This window comes from Petaurus breviceps, unplaced genomic scaffold (genome assembly GCF_028583685.1).
Source record: "Petaurus breviceps papuanus isolate PSGF00001 unplaced genomic scaffold, PetGlider_PUasm1.0 76, whole genome shotgun sequence".
Classification (NCBI taxonomy): domain Eukaryota; kingdom Metazoa; phylum Chordata; class Mammalia; order Diprotodontia; family Petauridae; genus Petaurus; species Petaurus breviceps.
This window is the reverse complement of record NW_027186473.1, coordinates 13,095,943-13,117,876: the sequence shown is the minus strand read 5'-3', so window position 1 is coordinate 13,117,876 and position 21,934 is coordinate 13,095,943. Positions and strand designations below refer to the sequence as shown.

Here is a 21,934-nt window from a genome sequence, read left to right as displayed (position 1 = left end):
AACATAAAATTATGATCAATCTGAACTTCTCTATAATGCATGAGTCTATATTAATTGAGGGCAGTGGAGAGAACAGTAGAAAATGCTGGTGACTCTTTTGGTATAGCCAGGATAAAAATAGGTCAGAAAATCTCTCTAGAATGCTAGACTTTTCTAGCTGAGCTGAGCCAATTGTAATATAATTTTATGGTTCTGGTGTTTTTTAATAGCTTTTAATAAATTCATAAATAGGAGAGAGACATGATTCACATGGATCAGGATTGTTCTCTTAGGTTAAACTTTGTTGAATCAGACTCAGGTATAGCATAGAACATAGGCACATTGGGGAAGCCTAAGTCTCTGAAGTGAGGGACTTGGGGTAGATATGTAGACCAACAGAAGGTTATGCCTCGGTTCTATCTAATGGAAAGAGAAAGACATGGTCTAGACTCTTCGCTTCTACATTACTATAGTAGGAATATAAGCCCTCCTATAGCCAAACCTTCATAGCACCCCTATTGATTGTACATATTTTCATCCACTATATAAATTTCATTTAAATATTTTAAAAATTACATAAGATACACTCATATGAAATCTTTTATCAGACTCCATTTATCAGCACACCAAACTACAGAATGAACTGAAGGCATATCTCGATAACTTCAGTACTCTTTAGTAATTAGATAATTCATTCTTCATTCAGTAAACAATTTTATTCATCATTATTAGTTGAGTCCTTCAAAAGTTACTGAGGAACAAATTGGTAGGCAGACAGAGAAACATAAAATTCTGAGTAGTTAAGGATAAATAGAGATCTCACTTCATTCAATCAATTCTTTTTTTTCATAAAAATATAGTTACTAATAAAGGGAGAGGAATCAAGTCTTAAATAACAACATTTAACATGGAAATTTTTTCAAATAGGAGACTGGTGAATGAAAGCAACATATAGTATTAAAGTGGAAGGGGACAGAGAGAGAGACACAAGAGATTGAAAGCATAGAAGCATATTCTCATAAGGACTAAACAGTCCTTGTTGTTGGAAGACCAAATTGAATCATCATTTATGTAGGTAGCATCAAAGTTCACAATTTGTAGGTCCTTTTTAAGATAAGCATGATTCAACTTATTTACGGTTCGGGCAAAGGCATATTTAGAAGCACAACTATAAGCTTCCAAACGGTAAACTTTCTTGAAATGCAGATCAAAAAATGGGTTATCCTAAAAGAGAAAGGGAGGAAAAGTCATTACTTTTGTCATAATCACTGAGATAGATGCCATAGTTTCACTGATTCCCATTGCGGGGTGTCATGTTTATTAGTCATTTAAAATATCAACATTAAGGATACTTTTAAAAGTCAGAAATAATCCTTCTAAATATGTTCATTTCAAAATTAATGTTCCTATCTGATACTTCCCCCCCTCCCCCTGTCCTCCTTACCATTGACCTGTAAAATAAAATAATTCTGGTGGCACATTTTTCCCCCCATAGTACAAATAAAACACTATCTGGGACTATGGAATTACCAGATTCAATTGTCCTTCCTTCTCAGTATAGTTGGATTTATTTGAAAATAGGAAGGAATATAATAATATGAACTTTCCTAAAGAATCCCTGGGGGTCAAAAGGAGGGCTTTTTCTTCATCCTCTGACTGGTGCCCCTGCAATCCCCATCACAGCTCAGAAATGGAGCAGCAAGCTTTCTACCATTTCCATATTACATGTGAAATGTGTGAGACCGGATTTGAACTCAGGTCCTCCTGACTCCAGGGCTGGTGCTCTATACACTGCACCACCTAGCCACTGATTTCTTAAAGGCCTTAAGAAACACTCTTAAGATATTTTAAGAAATGTGCACATTTGGTTAAGAAATCTATGCATGTGGTCTGGTCTAGACCCCATGGTAGATTGCCTTATATCATAATAATCATATGAGAAGGTGTAATAATATTCCTACCACAACAATAAAAAGGACTAAAAGATAACCAATGGAAGGAATAAAACCCAAATAAGAACTCAAGTGTGTTGTAAAAGATGTTATCAGAGAAATTAATAATGAGGAATATACATGAAGCAATCACGTAGTACGAGGAAAGGACAACTAATGGACACATTGTATTCTCCACTGGTATTTACACAAAGTCAAGAGAATGTTAGGATGGCTGCTAGTATACTGGATGGATTCTTTGTGCTGATTTTAGGGGAGGACATAGACAAATGTTGTACGGAATGGGCAAGAATGGATTCATTTTTATCTGAATTATTGAATGGAATATCAATGGGTCATGGATCCATGGGAATACAAGAGCATAAATATGAGTTTATCTAATTTTAACAATTTATCTAATTTTAAATTTAGGCATAATATTGAGCAAAGGATGGTTGAAGATGTGCATTTGTAACTTCTTTTTCATGTAGGAAAACAAACCTAGGTTACCTCATGGTAGGTAAGAAACAAATCAGTGAAGGTTGCTGAGGCTGTTAATATTGTTTTATCTATTACTGCTCTATTCTGTCTGTCATCACCATAATGTTTAAAACAACAGATGGGTGGGGGAAGCTAAAATATGCATTTCTTAACAAGGCATAACTGCATTTTAAAAGACAATAAATTTCATTACAAAGAAATGCTTTTATCATCAAGCCATCAATATTTTTCCTATTTATATGTACATACTAAACATTATCCTCTATCAACATAAAGGAAAAATTTCCTCATACTTATGGGATGCTTATAAATAATTAATATATCACATAATCTTTTAGGCCACCTGTTGAATCTTGGACATATTAATTTCATAGAAGTTTAAAGATGAAAAGGAATGTTAGAGATGATTTCATTGAATTATCTAAAAAACAGAGGAGGCAGCAGAGTAGGGATCGAAGTAGCCAGATTAATACAATACAGCTAGTTAGTGACGGATCCAGAATAGAACTGCGATCTCCTAATTTTCAGACCAGTGTCTTCTACTACACCATGATGTTTCATATTTGTGACAATTCATTTTTAAAGGGCCAGGCATTGTGGCTGCTTTTCCATAAATTTAGCTTTAATTCTATTCCATTTCAGTTTTGCCCTCTTTCTGGTTCTAAACTCCTTTATTTCAAACTACATGATTCTTGCTAAAAATAATAATAAATGTGCTGATTTCTGAGAATTGAATTACAAGATTAGAATTAGATTGTAATTAGAATTACAAGAGAAGACAAAATTCCTAGAACACTAGGTGTCATAAGTAAAAATCTGAGAGAAGTGATTATTAATAACCAATGATTGGGGACATCCAGAGTTCCTCCTTTTTCTATAGTTTTTATTTCAAAGTTCAGCCTCTTGAAGGACATTATTGATAATGAAATTCTATTAACTTTCTTAACAATCTTGATCAGACCCCACCCAAGTGAGGAAGCCATTGAGCTCTATACAAGTTTGGGTAGGGATAAATTATTTGAATAGGTTGCCCAAAGCTGAGGGTAACTTAGAAGTAAATGCTATAATAAAGGTTCATTACAATAGGCCTGGCCCCTCTGTAATATTCATTCTCTCATTACTTGTTAACCAATCAGAGTTGATTATCAACCTCTGAAACACTCACCTTTCTAAGGGCATTTAAGCTGTGAGCCTGTGACCATAATGGTTGTTGGCATTCAAGAGTGCCACTGATCTTTTATTTAAAATGCTAGTGTTGTTAATACAATGACTAATTACCTAGAAATTATATCTCTTGAACTTTTAAAACACATACAATAATACTGAGAATAGGAATGTTAGATACAGTCTGTAGACTTAAGGAAAACATATCCCAAAAATTTTCAGAGAAAATATAGATATAAACTTTTGATTGGAGACTAAAATAGAATATAGTTTATAAAAGAAGGGAGACTATAAAAATGAAGTTTTGATAATAGAAAAGTGACCTTTCTAAAGAAAATAACGTGGCTGTACAGGGAGCTCTCTGATTATCTCATATTTTTAAAGGACATATATAAGATGGAAAGTTGGGTATCCAACATAGATTGAATGTAAAGAATGGCACAAACCTCTAAGAGTAATGTCAGGATGTCAAAGATCGAGAATGACTTGACATTTGTGAATCATGCTAAGAATGTTAAAGAGAATTTTAAAATATAACCCCACCTTTGGGCAAGAAGATGAAGAAGGAAGGGATTGCCTGATAAATTAGGAGCAAACAATCTCAACAGATGATGGAAAGAAAAGAAATTTTGAACTTTTTGCTTCTACTTTTTAAAACAAGAATAAACAATCTTTAACCTGGTAAAGATAGAGCAAATATGGCTAAAAGGATCGATACCCTTATTATGTGTTTGGGGAAGTTGCTCCTTTAAATGACTCTAAGTATCTAAGGAAAAACTGTTTACATCTTAGATTATTGAAAGAAGTTGAAAAAGTGGATTAAACAAAGGCTGTCAATAATGTCTGAGGAATTCTGGAGAAAGAGAGATAAAGACTATATTTGGAGAAATGTATCCCAAATTTTAAAGGAGAAAAGGGCAGATTCTTAAACTACAAAACAGTAACTTTGACATCAGTCTCCCACTGCAAACTCTAAATGGATTACTGAGCATTTAGAAAAGCGATAGTGTGGGATGGCTAGGTGGTACAGTGAATAGAGCACCAGCCTTGGAGTCAAGAAGGACCTGAGTTCAAATCTGGCCTCAGACACTTAACACTTACCAGCCATGTGACCTTGAGCAAGTGACAACCCCAATTGCCTTGCCCTCCCACCTCAATAAAAAAAAAAAGAAAAGAGATAGTGTTACTTGGAGTCAGGATGGATTCATTACAGGACTATCAATGCCAAATTATCTAAATTTCTCCTTTCTTTAAAAGAAAAAGTAGGATTATTAGACTAGTAGAGTAAAAGAATGCTGTAAAGTATATCTTAATTTCAGTAAATCATATGATCACTTATTTCATGATATCTTTGGGTCAAAATAGAGAATTCTGCATTGGTCCTTAGAAAGAGGAGAGAAATTCTTGACTGGTTCTGAGGACTCTGTATTTTTAAAAATAGGGAGCTTATAGATTCCCTTTGGGGGAGGGGGTGCCATAGGCTGATATTCCCAGGCATCCCTATGTAGAATCAGATAAGCCAGACTGGTACAATGAGTGAGCTGTTGGACACCTTTTGGAAAGTATCAAATACTGACATTCCCAGGTTCCATTTGTATGGGAGCAGCCAAGCCAGGGAAGAGAGAAGTCCTCAGAGTTTAGACCCAGGCCCTTTCTGTCAGGAAGGAGCCTCTGATATAAGCATTATGTAATCAATTCTGAGCACTATATTCTATGTTGACAAACTGGGGGAAGTTTGAGGAGGGCCACCAAGGTAGTTAAGAATCTAGAAACCATGTCTTATGAGACTTAATGAAGAAACTGGAAATAGATATCCTGGAAAAAGAAATGACTTAAAGCAAATATGATAGCCATCTAAAGATGTACGGAAGGTTGTCATTTGGAAGAGAGATTGGATTTATTCTGTGTGGCTCCAGAGGGAAGCATTGATGACTAGAAGGTATAGAGAAGCATATTTAAACTCAGACTGTGGAAGAAATTTCTGAGAATCCATTTTGTTTTTTTTTTAAATGAAGTGATTAGAAGTGTTCGCATAGAGGTTACATAATAGTCTTCCAAGAATGGAACAGATAGGGTTCCTATATTGAATGAGAGGTTAGAGTGTGTGACCTTGCAATTTTATGATTCTATTAATTTAGTTGTGATCCCTGTTGGAGGGGAATGGAGATATTGAGAGTTCATGTGGTTGTGAGGGGTGGGAATGAGGACAACAGTGGGGACTATGAGCTTAGAGAAGGGGGTACTCAGCTAATTTAAAAGTCAACCAGATAAGACTTTGAGATTGACAGGGAGATTGTTTGGGAAACCTTGACTAGTTATTATGCTTAATAGAAAAGGTTTAAATGTTAATGCACAAAAAAATGGAATAAAAATACCAACAAACTCCTTTCACCAAAAGATTACTTACAAAATATAATATCTTAACAATTATTGAGTATCAGAAATACATGCTGATACAGAAGTTTAGCAGGATATTTCAATATTTATATTATAAAACAGCACTTACAGTATCTGCTTCTTTTCCATCAATCATCTCCAGATCATCCAAAGACCATTTTTTGGTTACTTCATATTTTTCATCTAGACCTATTCTGTAGTGTTTCACGATAATTATTTTTACTTCTTCTCTTTTAGTCACTGCAAGATAAAAACTACTTAGTTTTCATAGGCTTTCTTATGACAATGTAATAATTCAATATAATACTTTTCATCGATTGCACTCAAAATGTTTTATTCTCTGTATATTAATGTTTTGCTGAAACTTTATGAATTATAGCAGTATAAACATTTATTACAAGTAGGGAAACCAAAGAATTATCAAGCTGGAAAGAGATCATCTAGTCTAATCCCTTCATTTTCAGATGAGGAAACTGAGGCCCAAAGAGGAGAAGTGATTATTCAAGTACATTGGCAGCAGGTGTCAGAGTCAGATTTTGAATTTGACTCTTAATTCAGTGAACTTTTTGGCATACCTGACTCCATCTAAATGATAACTTTTCTTTAGTCCAACCTAATTTCACTGGTGTATTGAGCTACTGGTAAGAAACTTTTTCTGCCAATACAGATAATCACTTTCTATGCAGTTTACAATCTCAGAGATTTGTCTCATGACACCAGAAAGTTAAATGATTTATACAGGCCTGCAACAGCTAGTATGTGAGTTGGGACACAGATTTGGATCTTCTTAACTCTGAGGCCAGCTCTCTCTTTCTGCTACTCCTCTAAAATGCACTATATTGTTTTTTAAATCTGGAAAACTAGAGGAGCTCAATGCTACGGAAATGAAGAGATGAGAGAGTTTCAATAAGTCAGCCATGTGAGGTGACTGCTGGTGCTTGGGGGGGGGGGGAGTGAAAACTAAGAAAAAGGCTTTGGATTTTCCCAGGAGGAAACCACTGGTCATTTATACAGTATTGAGGTCGGTAGCTAGATTATAAGAGAAATGGAGGAGAGGCAGTGAAAGTAAAAGTATAAACTTTTGTAGAAGGCACTGCAAACGGTGAGAGTTAAAGGAGACAATAGGGTCAGATATAGGACTTTGTATTCTTTTTACATGAGATGAGGCTGTGAATGTATGCAGGTAGAAGGGAAGGAGTTTAAAGAGAAAAAACCTAAAGACATTAAGGACCAAGAGGATAAATGAAGGGGTCACATCTTGGAGGAGATGAGAAGGGATTAGGTTCAAAGCACAGAAGCAGTGTTAGTTTTAGGAAGAACGTAACATTTCTTCCTCTGAGATTAGCAGTGCCTAGCACATAGGCACTTAACAAATGAATGTTGATTTGGGTTAAAAAAAAAGTGATTAGAAGGCACAACCAGTGATATTCTGAGTTGAAAGTATGTAACAACTTTGATTAGCCCATTAATTTAAGCATGCTTACTACTGACAATAAGATTTTGGATTTGCTCCCAATGTGAGTCAGTTAGTATTATATTTACAAAAACTCTTATTACATGTAGAGCTAGGCATTTCATAAATATTTTCCCATTGGTCACAATGGGGATAAAGCAGAAGTCTATGGATGAAATTGTTCAGAAGCACTGAAAAATGTACATGTTCAAAGCACATATGCAATTAACTTTGGGTAGCCATACTCAATGAACAGGATGTTATTGTTATAAACAATTACCTAGAAACATTTTTTTATTCAAAAGAGCATAATGCTTTAAGGTTTGCAAATTGTTTTATGTATGTTATTTCATTAGTTTCACACTATAAAGAAAAAAAACAAAATAAGGTTTAAATTAGTTTTTTTAATTAGTAGAAAACTTCTTTTCTGAAATATTAAAATTTCTAAGGCAGTTCTTTCTATTTTTGTTCCTCAAATCTTTTTGGATAACCTCATGCTCAGAAAATTAGTTTGCTAGTACTTAACACAGTGTTCTTAAGCACAAAAATTACAGGTGACATTTATCTATTGTCTTAAGGTTTACAAATGCTCAACATACATTATCCCACTTGGTACTGTAGATATTATTGTCCACATTTTACAGATTTACTGTATATTTATACATATACAAACTGAGATTGTAAACTGCATAGAAATTTACACATTATACAAACTGAGATTTGATGATTAAATGACACCCATGATCATATAGCAGCTAGTAAGTATTGGAGGCAGAATTTGAACTTGGGTCTCTTCTAATTCCAGTCATTCCACTGTGCTACATCTATAGGTGTCTTAATAAATGTATGCTTAATTGAATTGATCTTACACTAGTGCTTAACAGTACCACAGATGTCAAAGTAAGAGGAAACTAAGTGTTAAGAGTTAAACACTTTGGAAAAACTCTTTGGAAAAAAAATGGCATGAAGGAAGCATAAAATGCTTTAATTTGGCAAAATAGCCTCTTTGGAGCCTTATGAGACTAAGAATATTCCTAAGCCAAGAACCAAAGAGTCCATTTTGGCTGGAGTAGGCCCAACCTGTAATCTCCATGCATGCATTCTGCTGCCAACAAAATTAAATTGCAATATTCGTATTAATGCAAGAGCAAAATGGAAATTTATCACATTGTCTTAAAACAGAAATGTGTTTAGATAGATAAAACATCATAGGATTGGTTTTAGTAGCATCAGAAGTAGAACTGCATAATAACTATCAGCAAGTAAAAGGATATTCTCCTAGGGAATTATAGGATCAAGCTAATCAACATGCAATATTTCATTTGGCTTTTTTTTTTCTTCCTTCCTTCCTTCCTTCCTTCCTTCCTTCCTTCCTTCCTTCCTTTCTTCCTTCTTTCTTTCCTTCCTTCCTTTCCTCCCTCTTGCTCTTTATTTCTTTTATTCTTTCAGCATTATAGCCCCCATTTCATGCCCATCATTTATCTTATTTCTTAATTGTACACTTTCTACTTTAGAAATGCCTATCCTTCTAGCATACTGAATTGAAAGGAGTTAGGGTCAATTGAACAAAAAGGAGTTGGTCAATTGGAAGGGAAGGTAGCTCAATTTGTGGCAAACTATATAGATATGCTCCTATCAAAATGAATGTCTGATATTTAACATTTAGTGGTCAGTGTGACATTGGATAAGAATCTTTTGTTGTGAATATGACTTAGAATAGAGGAGTTTATATTTAGTATTTGAACTACTAATATTGTAGTGGTTGCTGTGGTTACTTTGGTCACCAACAAACTAACCAAACCATCTGACACTAAAGTATGAGACATTGGGGAAATTGATGAAAGTGTTGGGGTTTTATTGAAAATGTGATCACTGGGATTCTGCCAAACAAAGTATTTTTTTAAAAAAAATTTTCTAGAAGAAAGAGCCAACATTACTATGCTAGATTGGATGATCAAGATGGATTTATGTAGATTATACACAGGAGGAAAGAGAAGGATGACTTTGTTGGGAACAGTAGCCCTAAAGGATTCAATTAGAACCTCCTGATAAGGTTTCTGAAAAGTGTGTTTTTTATATCCAAAACTAAGAACCCATGAGTTTATGACCTATCTCTTTTACTGTACTTGCTATTGTTGTAATTCACTCTAGTCCTTTATATGCACCAAGGTTAGGATAAAATTGGGGATGAAGTGGAAAAAATGTTGTATTTTGAATCAAGGGACATGGATTCAAATCTACTTTGCTACTTACTATCTATTTGACCTTGGGCAAATCAATTAACTCTCTGGGCCACAGTTTTGTTATCTATAAAATTGTCGGGGGAGGGGGACTTGACCTCTGTGTTCCCTTCTAGCCCTAAAACTATGATCCTATTGACTTGGCTTAGATTTTAGAATTGTTAGTTCATCATTACCAGCAGTTCCTCAAGTACATCCCATGTGCTCAAGATCCAAGTAAGTGTCTTAGACTTTGGGAGAAATTGGCTCATTTGTAATTAATTTGTTGATAATTGTGACAGTGCAATCTATCAATTTTAAAATCTAAAATTATAAAAGTTAAGAGATGAAAGTAGTGTGTTAAAATGGAACCTTACCCAAAATCAGTGTTAATACCTATAATTTTATGTGTCAAATATGTGTGTGTATTTTATAAGGCTATGGACTGGATCTGTAATTTGACTGCTAGAGGGAACTCTAGGTAAGGAAACTCTTTCTACTGATACAGCCAGTCACTTTCTTTGAAACTTATATTACTAGAGTATTAGCTAGAGCATTGAGGAATTAAACAACTTATCCATGATCATGAGGCCAGTATGGGCCAGACAGAGGGTTTGAACCCAAGTTTTCCTTGTTTGGAGACTGATTATCTGCTATGCTATAGAGAAACTCTAAGATGAGCTACTAAGACCCTAGCTTGACTCAGATATGCAAATACAAAACATTTCATTTAAACTCTCCCACAGAGTCTTTTAACAATATCCCACAAATGCAATTTGGTCTAGTAAGTGTGAATGTGTGAGTGAGCGAGTCCAAGCAGATATCTTTTGAAGGGGAAATAGGTTATAATGTGCAAAATCTAGTTAAATATTAAAAGTGTTTTATATGTTTAATTATTTCAAACTTTCTCTCATGAAAATGAAAGCTCTTCATGAGCAGAAAGTATTGTACTACAGCTCAAAATACCTGCTTCCTGTGGTTAATGGTATTTTACTGCTATTTCATCTTTAATCTTCCTATTCTCCTGAACTTAATCTTGCTAAAAAGAGCATGACTGCTGTTGTCAAGAGAAACTCTCTTCTTATGTGTTTTCTTTTTGTCTGTGGAACTTCCCTGGCTTGACAAAACTACTCCCAATTTAAAAATTGGCCTTGGGCTACTCCTTTTTAGCCTACAATAACCTAAATTCACATTTCCAATTTTACTTAGACTTTGTTCTGATGTATTTAGTGGTCTCCTCTTATTTCTTGTTACTTGACACACAGGGACCACGGTATTAGAAATGATTTGACAAAATCATTTGTCACACTAATTCATGGCATTTTTGTTTGCTATCTGTGTTCTGTATTCATCCCACACAGAGGGAAAGATAGTAAATATGCATAGAACTGGCCTGTATTGTCTTCAGAATCTTAGTTTGTATCACTAATTTTTAATTTAGAATCTTTGGAAATATGAAATTTTTTTAAAATGTTAATGTGCTTCTAGAATAAAATAACCTATTTAAATGGTTTTAAAAGTTGCCCCAACATATTACTAAAAAAATAAAAAGTGTTTTCCTCACTTTTCTGAATCTTAGCTTCCTCATCAACTAAAGTGAGGGATTGGACTACAGTATGGTCTGTAAGGTCCCTTCCAGTCCAACAAACTGTATAGTTTCATGTGTCAAATGTGTGTGTGTGTGTGTTTTATAAGGATATGAACTGGATCATTGACTTAATTGTTAGAGGGAACCTTCTAGGTAAGGAGTTGTTCTACACTAAGCTATGCTGTACAATGCTATGCTATATGTTATTACTATAATCCTTATCGCTCTCTATTTCCTATCCCCCTTTGGATTGTATTTTATTAAGCTTTATTTCTTTTTTTGTATGTTAAAATTTTAGCAGTAATTAAAAATAGAAACTCCTTGAGGACCACAACTATTTCATTTTTTGCTTTGTATTTTCAGCACAGCACCCATTATAATGTTTTGCATATAATACATATAGAGTACAGACCTGTGATTTTATTGGCATAACTAAGTCTTATATGAGGAAACTTCCTTTTTCAATGCACTTGGTACCTTCTCTGTAATTAATAGTCTTAGAAAGTTGCCTACAGTATTGACAGTTTAAGTCACTTTCTGAGAGTCATAAAATCAATGGGACTTGAATCCAGGTCTCCTCTCTCATTTCAAGACTTTTGGGCCATGCTGCATCTCAAATATTGAGTTAAATTGAATGTGACTCCATTTCATTTCTTCAGAGATTTATTAACTTTTTGGTATTTCAGATCACTGCTTTAGTGATAATCCTTAGTTTAGTGTTCTGTACACAAGAGATTTGAGGTACCTGGCCTTCCTACAAAAGAGGAAACTTCTTTGTCAGTGATAGCAAAGTGCTTAGTAGAAGGTGTAATGTTAATGGGATTTAAGATTTCCCCCACCCATTAATAGGCTTCATGTGGAGCCCATTAAGAGAAGCTTGCTTAGGGGAGGCTTGCTTGTAGGAAAGCTTTCACATGTTTTGCTAATTTCTAATTAGGCACTGAGTCATGAGTTGGTATTTTACTTTGGGGGTTAGCTTATGAGAAGGATCTTGTGGTTCCCTGGTTGAGATTCTGAGTGGCCATTTGTTCAGAACTCCCCAACTGCTCAGCTGTAAAGGCTCTCTTGATCCAGGGATGTATTTAAAGTGTACAGTTGATTCATGCAGTCAGAGCCTTGTCTGTTGGTCTTTATTTCTCTGCTTGTATTTTCTCTGAAGTTCAGAATGCTGACTTTTCCCCTCAATGTAGTGAATGTAATTTAAAAAATTGTTGACCCCTTAAACAGCTGACTTTCCTAGTAAAGCACATCTAAGAACCTATGCTAGCAGCCATCCTGGGTATGCCAGTGTGGTTGCCACTACAAAATGTAATCTCAGGGATACAAAGAGTGAATTCTGAGGAGAAACCACAAGCTGAGAGTGTAGTCTGCATGTAGTTAGAAAGAGGTTGCTGCTTCCTAATGTATTTCCTTCCTCCTGGGAATACCAATAAATTGCAGAAAGAAAGTATGAGAAATTGGTTGAAGATGTATAGGAAGCATGGGGAATGTCAGGGAATATCTGACTTAGACATTTATCAGGTAAAATTTCAATGTTGTTGTTCAGTCATGTCTGACTCTTTGTGACCCTGTGTGGGATTTTCTTGGCAAAGATACTGAAGTGATTTGCCATTTCTTTCTCCAGTAGATTAAGGCAAATAGAAGTTAAGTGACTTGCCCAGGGTCACATAGCTAGTAAGTGTCTGAGGCTGGATTTGAACTCAGGTCTTTCTGACTCCAGGTCCAGATCACTATCCACTGAGCCACCTAGCTGCCTCCAAAGTCTCAATATGTATAATTAAATTAGATTCTTATCTACTGGCTGGGGACACAAGATGTATTGTTAACAAACACCATACAGATAAGCAAGTTTATCATTTAACCTTTCTGCTCAGTTTCCTCATCTGTGAAATGGGGATGATATATATGTATATCTATTTATCTACCTATCTTATAAGTACACGTGCTTTTTAGTGTATCATAGAAAAAAATGACTAAAGTTATTCCTAAATAATTTGTTTTTAGGAATGTACAAATTACAAGAAGTAAGCAAATTTCAGAGAAGGAAAAGATAGCAGCTTGCTAAGGGAAAAAAAAACATATGTTCCTTTAAATGAGCTGATTTAATCTCATGGATTTTGAAAATCACAAGAGTTTTAGAGGTACAGAGATTGGGAGCTGGATTGAACAAGGGAGAGTCATATGAAAACATATAATGACATTCTATTTGAAATTAACTTCCCTTCAAAGCGTAAAAGAATTTATTTTACTACTTCTGAAATTGTACAGGTTTATAGTGAAGGAAATTTACTAATGTACATTTTACTAAATGAGAGCTGGCCTGACAGTGGGTACAGAGCTTGGCCCCAAGTCATCCCTCAGGTGTATACTGGCTATTCGACCTTGGGGGACTTACTAAATTTCTCATGGCCTATAGACAGTTCTCTGTAAGAGGCAGATCAGATACCTAAATACACTCTGGTGCAAGGAGTTTCTTCACTGAGCGTTCTCTATGCCAATGAAATCACAGATCTAGTCCAAAATATAAACTATACTAAATGTAATTATTTCAATAATGCCAACATATTTCCTTTATTCTAATTACTGTATTGTTGAACTTTAGTTGCAGTTATTCTATATTTTAGCATATTAAAACTGTAAATAGACTCTTTCATTTTCTGGATTAGAAAAACTGAGGCCTAAAGAGGTTAAGTGAGTTTCACAAACTGATACAGCCAGTTAGTGGTGGATACAGTACTGGACCTAGTTAGGAAGACCTGAATTCAAATCCTACCTTAGAAATGTACTAGCTATTGGCCCTAGGGAAATCATTTAACCTCTTTCTGCTCAGTGTCCTCATCTGTGAAGTGGGGATGATAATTATAGCACAGGGTTGCTGTGAAGGTCAAATGAGACAGCATATGTAAATGCTTAAACCTTAAAGTACTATCTGAAAAAAGTGTTCTCAAATTGAGGGTTGTGATAGAGTTTGAAGAGAATTCAGCAGGACTAGAGTACTGGGCTTGGATCTATTCTGTATGTAAAATCAGGTTAGCTTTCCTCTCCTCTCCTACTAGGTACCTCTTTCCCACTGAAAATCCCATTATTATCATCTCTCTTTCCCATCCCTACCTGTTATCATTTGACTCTCTGCCTTTTCTGTTCCTCTGTTTCCTCAACTCCCACCTCCTCTTCCTCTCATCTTAAAGAGATGGACCAAGGTGAGAACCCAATCATTTCTGAGGGGAACCCAGCTCATGCTGATTTCTCTCCTAATACAGTCTCTACTACATCACTTAGCATACATTTAGTTGTAGCTTTTCTCCCTTCACTACAGTTCATTTGGGGGTGGGGGTAAAATACAGCATTTCTTCATGGCAGCTATTGTAGTATTTATTAGCTCCATGCTCTTGAGCAAGTTACTGTCATACCCTCATCTGTAAAATGGGAAAAATAATATATCCTTTACCTATGTCACAGAGTCAGAGTGAGGATCAATTCAAATCAACATGCTTTTATTAAGTACCTGCTACTTACCAGGCATTCTAGTAAGCACTGAAAATATACAAAAAAAGGGCAAAAACAGTCCCTGAGCTCACAGACTAATGGGGGAGACAACATGCAAACAGCTATGTATAAACAAACCACATATAAGATAAATTGGAGATAATCATGAGGAAAGGCACTAGTCCTACAGACGAGCCAGAAGTTTCCACAGGGTTATATTCTGGCTGGGGTTTTTATAGGACTATTTCACGTGTGCTAGTTTTCTGGTCCCTAAATTCTCTGGGCGAAGAGACCATGTCCTGGTCCTTTTTAGTCTCTTCTCATAGTGCCTGGAACAGTTGTGGACATACCACGGAAGCTCTGTAAATACAAAGTTTCACCATAGTTTGAATCAATTCAACTAAATACTGAGCTGAATTGAATAGCTTCATGACTTTAAGAAAATACATTTTTTTGTTGCATTTTAAATGAGATTTGGGAGTAGAAAGGAGGGGAAGGGAGTTCTTTTTAGTTACTGGAGACATCAAGGGACTTGTGGGATGAAAAAGAATTTGAAGATTAGCTCTAAATGTTCTATTACCCAAGATAGGGAACACGGGAGGGTCTGCAATTTCACCACTAAAGAGAACTCTCAGATGAGTAAATGCCTTCTAACAAAGTAGGTCAATACCTCCTCTTCAACTTACAGTCTTAGAGATTTGTCCAGAGCACTGAGAACTATGGGCCTTGGGGCCTCATAGATACCTAGAGTCAGAGGTAGGACCTAAGCTCACCTTTTTTCAGGCTCTAGACCAATTCTCTATTCACTATGCCACACTGCCTGTCATATGACTTAAGAATAGGTAATCCCATTCTAGGAAATAAAAGAATGTTAACTCCATCAGCTAGCATTTCATTACAAAACATAGAATAGGCTAATTGGATGTATGAGTTCTTATGATTCTTCCCTTACATTATGAAAGTATATTAGTGTGCAGTGCTAGATAATGGGAGGGCCATTACCATTGTACAATCCCCTCTGTTTACCCCGCTGGGCTTCAGTTTTATTATCTACAAAATGGGGAGTAATAATACACTATCTATCTTGCAGAGCCACGGACACTACGAACCATTTAAAACACTTTGTATAAAACTCCATAGAAATGGATACTGTTGTTATTATGACTCAGTTTCAATAATGGAGTGCTAAGTATCTCTCTGTCTTAAGATTTTGAGGGTAGTGGTTAAGTGTATGACACACTGAAGTTCAATGCAAGATTATTTTATTAGGTTCCCACAATTTGCACTCATAGCTCAAAAATGGTTAGTAAATACTCTTTTATTGTTTGCTGTGAAACTAATAAAGCGTCCTTAGTACCTTCTTTAGAAATATGTGATTCTTTTTTCAGTTATTCTGCTGGGTAATCATTGCTATCCAAGGATAACAGCTTCCCAGTAGCAATGAACAGTTGTCCAGAGCTGTGGCTAATCCAGAAGGCAGGGAGGGCCAGGGGAGGGCTAAATGCACATAGCCCAGTTTAAATACCTTCCTGGGATGGACAGATTATTCATCAGGACAAATTGTAGGAACTCTGCTCTGAGTGTTTTCCTTATTCTAACTTGCACCTCAATTTTGTTGTCTTTCACTTAGTCTAGAGTTTTGATTCTGTCTACTTGTTGGATCTCCTTGACTCACTATTGATGAGTGCATCATTTCAGGACACAGACATTCCTCTTCTTGCTTTTGACCCTTTTCCTGTACCCTACATTGGATAATCTGATAATTTTTTTTCTATTCCCAAGACCCACGTTTGTCTCTAACTCAGTTTTCATGGTTTTGGACCCTACAAAAGCATGGCCCAGGAAGCCTCATTTCCCAGCTACACCATGCTGATAGTTGGGGGTAGAAGAAGCAGAGAAACAGAGTAGGGAGACCATTGTAAGAGTATTTGAAAACTCTTAACACCTGTAGATATTCTTCTGTTCAGGCACAAACTATAATTTGCTGGCCTTTGAGAAGATTGTTGATGACTTATGGAAGGGCCATAGGAAAACTAGTTTCCTATATTATTTTCTTTCCTCCTACTCCCCTGAAAAGTTAAATAGAGAAATTTTGCTATATATAATTCAGTAGAGACCACAATTCATTTCTTCATTCAAAAGACATGTTGCAGGTGGTGAAAACCACAATTAAGTAGGTAGAAATCTGGTTGTCAGACTAGTTAATATAGACCTTTAGAATTTTAGTTGCTGCTCCCATATTTGCACAATATCATAAATATTTGGGATTTAACATCCATATATAATACTGATTGAGTATCAATTTTTTTTGTCAATAGGTTTTGAACTTAGGTGCCTGGTGTATTGCATATATGTATGTATACATAAACACACACATATATAAATTGTATTAACAGATGTAATATTATTAAATAGGGGGTCTGTTCTTCCAACATGCAATTTTCTACATTTTCAAGTTCCTTTCCTGTCCAGACCATTATATTGTAAGCTATCCATTACACTGTGAGCTCCTTGAGAGCAGAGACTGTCTTTTGTCTTTGTATCCCCAGTGCTTGGCACAGAGTTCGGCACATAGTAGGTGTTTAATAAATACTTACTGACTGAATATGCATAAAGTATAAATATTAAAGAAATAAAGCCCAGTATGAACTAAGTGACTCTTGGCTAGAGGGCAATTTGCCTTCTTTTTATTATTTGCCTATTTTATTAATTTGCCTTTTTTAATAATCATATTATCTTCTTATTGTTAAAATCCCTCAGTTAATATGCAATTAGAAACCATCCTATATTGAAGACAAGATTTGTCACTATTCCATCTTTACAAACTACTTACCATCAGTAAAGTATCATAACAAAGAGTTTTAAGAAAAGAGTGTTGTTTTTAGAAAAATAATGAGAGTTAACATGTCACTGGATAAAGAGTGAGTCAGTGTTGAGGTCCTGCAGATCTTCGTTCTGCCTCTGACACTGGCTCTGTGACCCTGGGCAAGTCACTTAAGCTCTTGCACTCCAGGAACCTTTCTACTAACATCTTAGGTATAGAGCAGTTGAGGTCTTACTCAGGTAAGAAGTTTCCACACCTGGCAGTTCTGCTAATGAAATCACAATTTCAGTCGCTATTGCTTGAAAAAATAATTTAAAAAAATTAGCTCCCATCTGAAAATTAAGCTTTCCTAATAAGGATCTATTGTTCCTTATTAGAAGGAGAAATCCACTTCCCTAAAATGGATAGTAATTGAATGAAATAGCCCAGCCCCTCCATTATTTAAAACTATAAGGACAATTCTTTGCTTATAAAAAAAAATCTTATGCTATCACAATGACCTGCAAAGAAAATGCCCAGGATAGCCCCATGGATACTAAGTAACCAAGTACATTTTCAGATCCGTTTCTGAACAATCAACTAAAAGGTTTTTCACAGCACAAGGTTACACTGAGTTTTTTGGATTCTGCCGTTCAGTAGAGCCTTAGTTCTCAACTTTGGCTCATCAGCAAATCCAAGCATAGTAACTGTCAAGTACTAAGTACATTTCCCTCTGACACCCACTGTCTCCCATCAAATCCTCATTGGAATGGGGCTTCCTTAACACAAAGAAGAACACAATCAGTAAGTTACCTGATACACAGAGGTAGTACCTATCCTGGGCTGGGAACTCAATTTCGATAAATTCATAGAGATGCTGTGAGAGCGGTTTAAACAGTTTCTTCTCCAAGTCCTCTTTTACCAGAGATGACATTTCCTTCAATTCAACTAAGATTGATGCCTTGGCTCAAGCTTGTTTTCTGTCTTTCTTTCTTTGGCTCTCTGGATCCCTTGTTGTGGGCTGCAGCTGGTCTGGCAGTATCGCCTATCTTTTGCTCCTCAAATTCCCACAGATCCTAGTCTCTGCTGGTATTTCAGCCAGAGCCAGGACCCAGGATTTGGAGCAATTTCCAACTTCTCAGACCCCTCACTACAGCATCAGCCACAACAGTGGTGGCCCTACCATCACACTTCAGCATCCAGCAGGCTTCCCTTGGCTGTTCATCTGTGGTCAGTTGATGGGGAAATATATTGATAAACCTCGGCAGGTATAAACATGGAGCTTCTTGGCTTTTCCAGTTCTGAGACTTCCCCCTCCCCTTTCATATCAATATTCAGAGGAAGACCACTTCTTCAGTTTGATTCCATTACACAGAGCAGCTGTCTGGCTGTATTGATTGGAATCATCTTCCATTAAGAACTTTGCTATCACTGGCAAGAGAAAAAGCAGCATTGCTTGCTCCCAACACTCCCCACAAGCAGGGCTTGCTCTTTCCTTTCCCTCTCCTGGAGTGCTGTCAAACACTTTCCTTTCCCCACAGGTTTGCACATAGATTGCCTCAGAGGAGAGAAACAGCCAATTCCTCCTTCAAAATCACTTCTGAAATTAAAAAGAGACTTATTTGAAAATCCAATACAGTTCTTAAGGGGTGAAATGATATTGTACAGGTGGTGGTTGCAAATAATGATGCTTCATTTCCATAGAGGACAGAGGAATTGGATTAAAATCCTTCCTCTGCTACTGTTTGTGACTATGGGCAAGTTATTTAACTTCCCTGGGCCTTAGTTCCCTCATCTATAAAATGGGGGGGGGGAGTGAATCCCTAAAATCCTTTCCAACTCAGTCTCTGAATTTCTAAAGTCATTTTAGGCACACATGTTCATCATTAGCTGATATTAGTTGATATTGTTTCATAGCTGTGGTATACCCAAATAAACGGGACTTAGTTATAGCCAAATACACCAATCAGTTCTTCTAGGTCCATTTTTGACTCTATAGACATGACATTTGAAGTAGAAGGAAATAAAAGAAACACACATTTATGAAGTGTCTACTGTGTGCCCAGCACTGAGCACTTTATAAATATCTCATTTGATCCTCACAACAATCCTGTGAAGTAGGTGTTATTATTATTGTCATTTTACAAATGAAAAATTTAAGCAGACAAAGTAACTTGCCTATAGTCACATAACTAGTAAGGAAGTAAGTTTTTGAACTTGCCTCTAGGTCCAGCACTCTCTACTGTGGTATAAAATGATACTAGCATGCATTGTTGTAGGAAAGAACAGAGAAGCCTTCTCCAGCACGATTATATAGTCAAATCTAGAGGCAGAAAAACTGAGCTGATGACCTCTTCTAGATTCTTGATTGCATTTTTTTCATGTTTTTACTGCCAATCAAGAAAGTTCAAAAATCACTGATCTTTGTCATCTATTTTCAGTTTCTTCCTAATATTTATGCTTCCCCCCACCCCTGGCTTTACATGAGAGTAGACCAAGGGTGAAGTTGCAACTGGGAGCCCTCTGCCAATATGCCAAACTGATCAGGGCAGAAAACTTTGTAGCGGTGAAGTCTAGATTTGTGAGGTGGTAAGAGGTGAAAGTGGGTTGTACAGGGCAGAAAAATAAATTCCTAGGGCATCTAGCATTAAATCTCATGCAAATGGCAGTAGTGATGGCAGGGAAGGAATAGAGACAAAAGCGACAAGATGAATAGCTTTATCAGTTCATGGGCAGCAGAACCTAAAAGGAAAATGGGGAAATGCAGTTGAAAGTCAGGCTGGATAGCTGAGAAACCAGGTAGAAAAACAAGTTTGAAGATGAGTGAAGAATTTATGCACAATGTTTTATGCTCAATGGGCTGCCTTCGTGGGTAGTAGCTTAACCTTGTAGTACTGATTCTCCAGGTTAACTTCAGGAGTGGGCGGTTCTTCACCACTGCCAGCATTTCCCACCTAGGAAAACTTTCAGTGTGGCGTTCTAGTCTTAGGGAAAATTTTATGTGAAAATACTACTAAAATCTTTTTTTTTTGAGTTATTGATTTTGTTATAAGCATAGTTTACTTTAAAATAAGAATATCTTTAAAATAAGAGTATCCTAAAAATATTGCCATCTTTAAGAATATAATAGACTCCAGTTTAACTAAGGAAAATTTTTTATTTGACATAGGATATATTTAGGTAACCTCTGAACATCCTTCAAAATCCAACACAAATGTCACCTCCTCTTTGAAGTCTCCCCTGCAAGCAATCACTCTCTTTCAAATTCTCATATTTTGTTAACGTTCCTGTGATGCATTTTCTCAGATTCTATTCTGTATTATGGCTATTTATGTTAACTATGTATTCTGTATTATAACTATTTATGTCAACTATCAACTCCCCTACTCAATTATAAATTTCTTGTGTCTAACTTTTCTTCCTCTCTCCCACAGTGCTAAGCATAGTGCCTTATACATTATAAGAATTCAATAAACGATGAAAATTGAATGAACACATTTAACTTGTGTTACAAGCAATTCGTGTCTAATCAAGTAAAATGATTACTATGCTAGTGACTTAGTTTGAGAGAGATTTTAAAAATCATTATCTTAATTTACGTAGACATTGGAGACTCTTTAAGGGAATATTTCCCCCCAAATCAGGAAATTTTCTAGTTCCAGTTTCCAAGGTTTCTTGTGCCCTGAATTAAAATTTGGGGCTACAAATGTTTTAGAATTAAGTTTTTAAATAAAATTTTGTTGATGGCTTTTGTTTTTACATAATAATTTCTAGGTGTAACTTGCTCCTCTTTCTCTATCCAGTGCACTTTCGTTTGTAACAAAGAAAAACAAAATCAGTTAAGTAAAATAAACCAATTCTATAATTATATTAAAATAAGGCTTTTATCATTTGTATAGAAATGTATCCTGTAAGTAAAACATGACATTCTGTGATTAAAAATCTAAAAAAGGACATAACAGGATGATACATCTTCTGAAGAAATACATACATTAATAGTTATAGTATATCAAGAAAGATATAATATATACATTTTATAAGTTAATGAAAATATTTAATCACAGTACATCTAATTAAAATTTTCAGAGAATTCATTTTTTTAGAAAAATAAACTATAGAACTGAAGAGGATTTTTAAGGGCCATCAAATCATAAAATCATAGACAAACAACTTTATTTTTCAAATAAGGAAACTAAAGCCAAGAGAAGTGATTTTTTTTAAAGGCCATAGAGGTCTTAAGGAATATAACCAAGATTTAAACCCAGAATCTTGTTGACTCCAAATCCAATGTCCTTTTCACTATACCAGGCTGCCTCCAAGAATATCTTCCTAGATGTTTCTTTCTTTCAAACAAACCTATTCACACTTATTTAGTGGGCTTGTTAAACATTCACACACACACACACACACACA

The 21,934-nt window shown here is 35.7% G+C and overlaps 1 protein-coding gene and 1 long non-coding RNA gene across 2 annotated transcripts in view; one reads left to right on the top strand and one right to left on the bottom strand.

The window, feature by feature from the left end:
- Positions 1-21,934, top strand: part of LOC138175023 (uncharacterized) — a 71,447-nt gene that overhangs the window by 26,014 nt on the left and 23,499 nt on the right. The gene's annotated exons all lie outside the window — the stretch shown is intronic.
- On the bottom strand, positions 603-18,793 carry EXOC1L (exocyst complex component 1 like). The gene is made up of 3 exons (XM_069105035.1): positions 18,335-18,793; positions 6,082-6,212; positions 603-1,203 (listed from the first exon to the last, which is right to left on the bottom strand). Exons 1-3 carry the CDS (start codon positions 18,453-18,455, stop codon positions 937-939), a joined length of 519 nt encoding a protein of 172 aa, XP_068961136.1. The 5' UTR covers positions 18,456-18,793; the 3' UTR covers positions 603-936.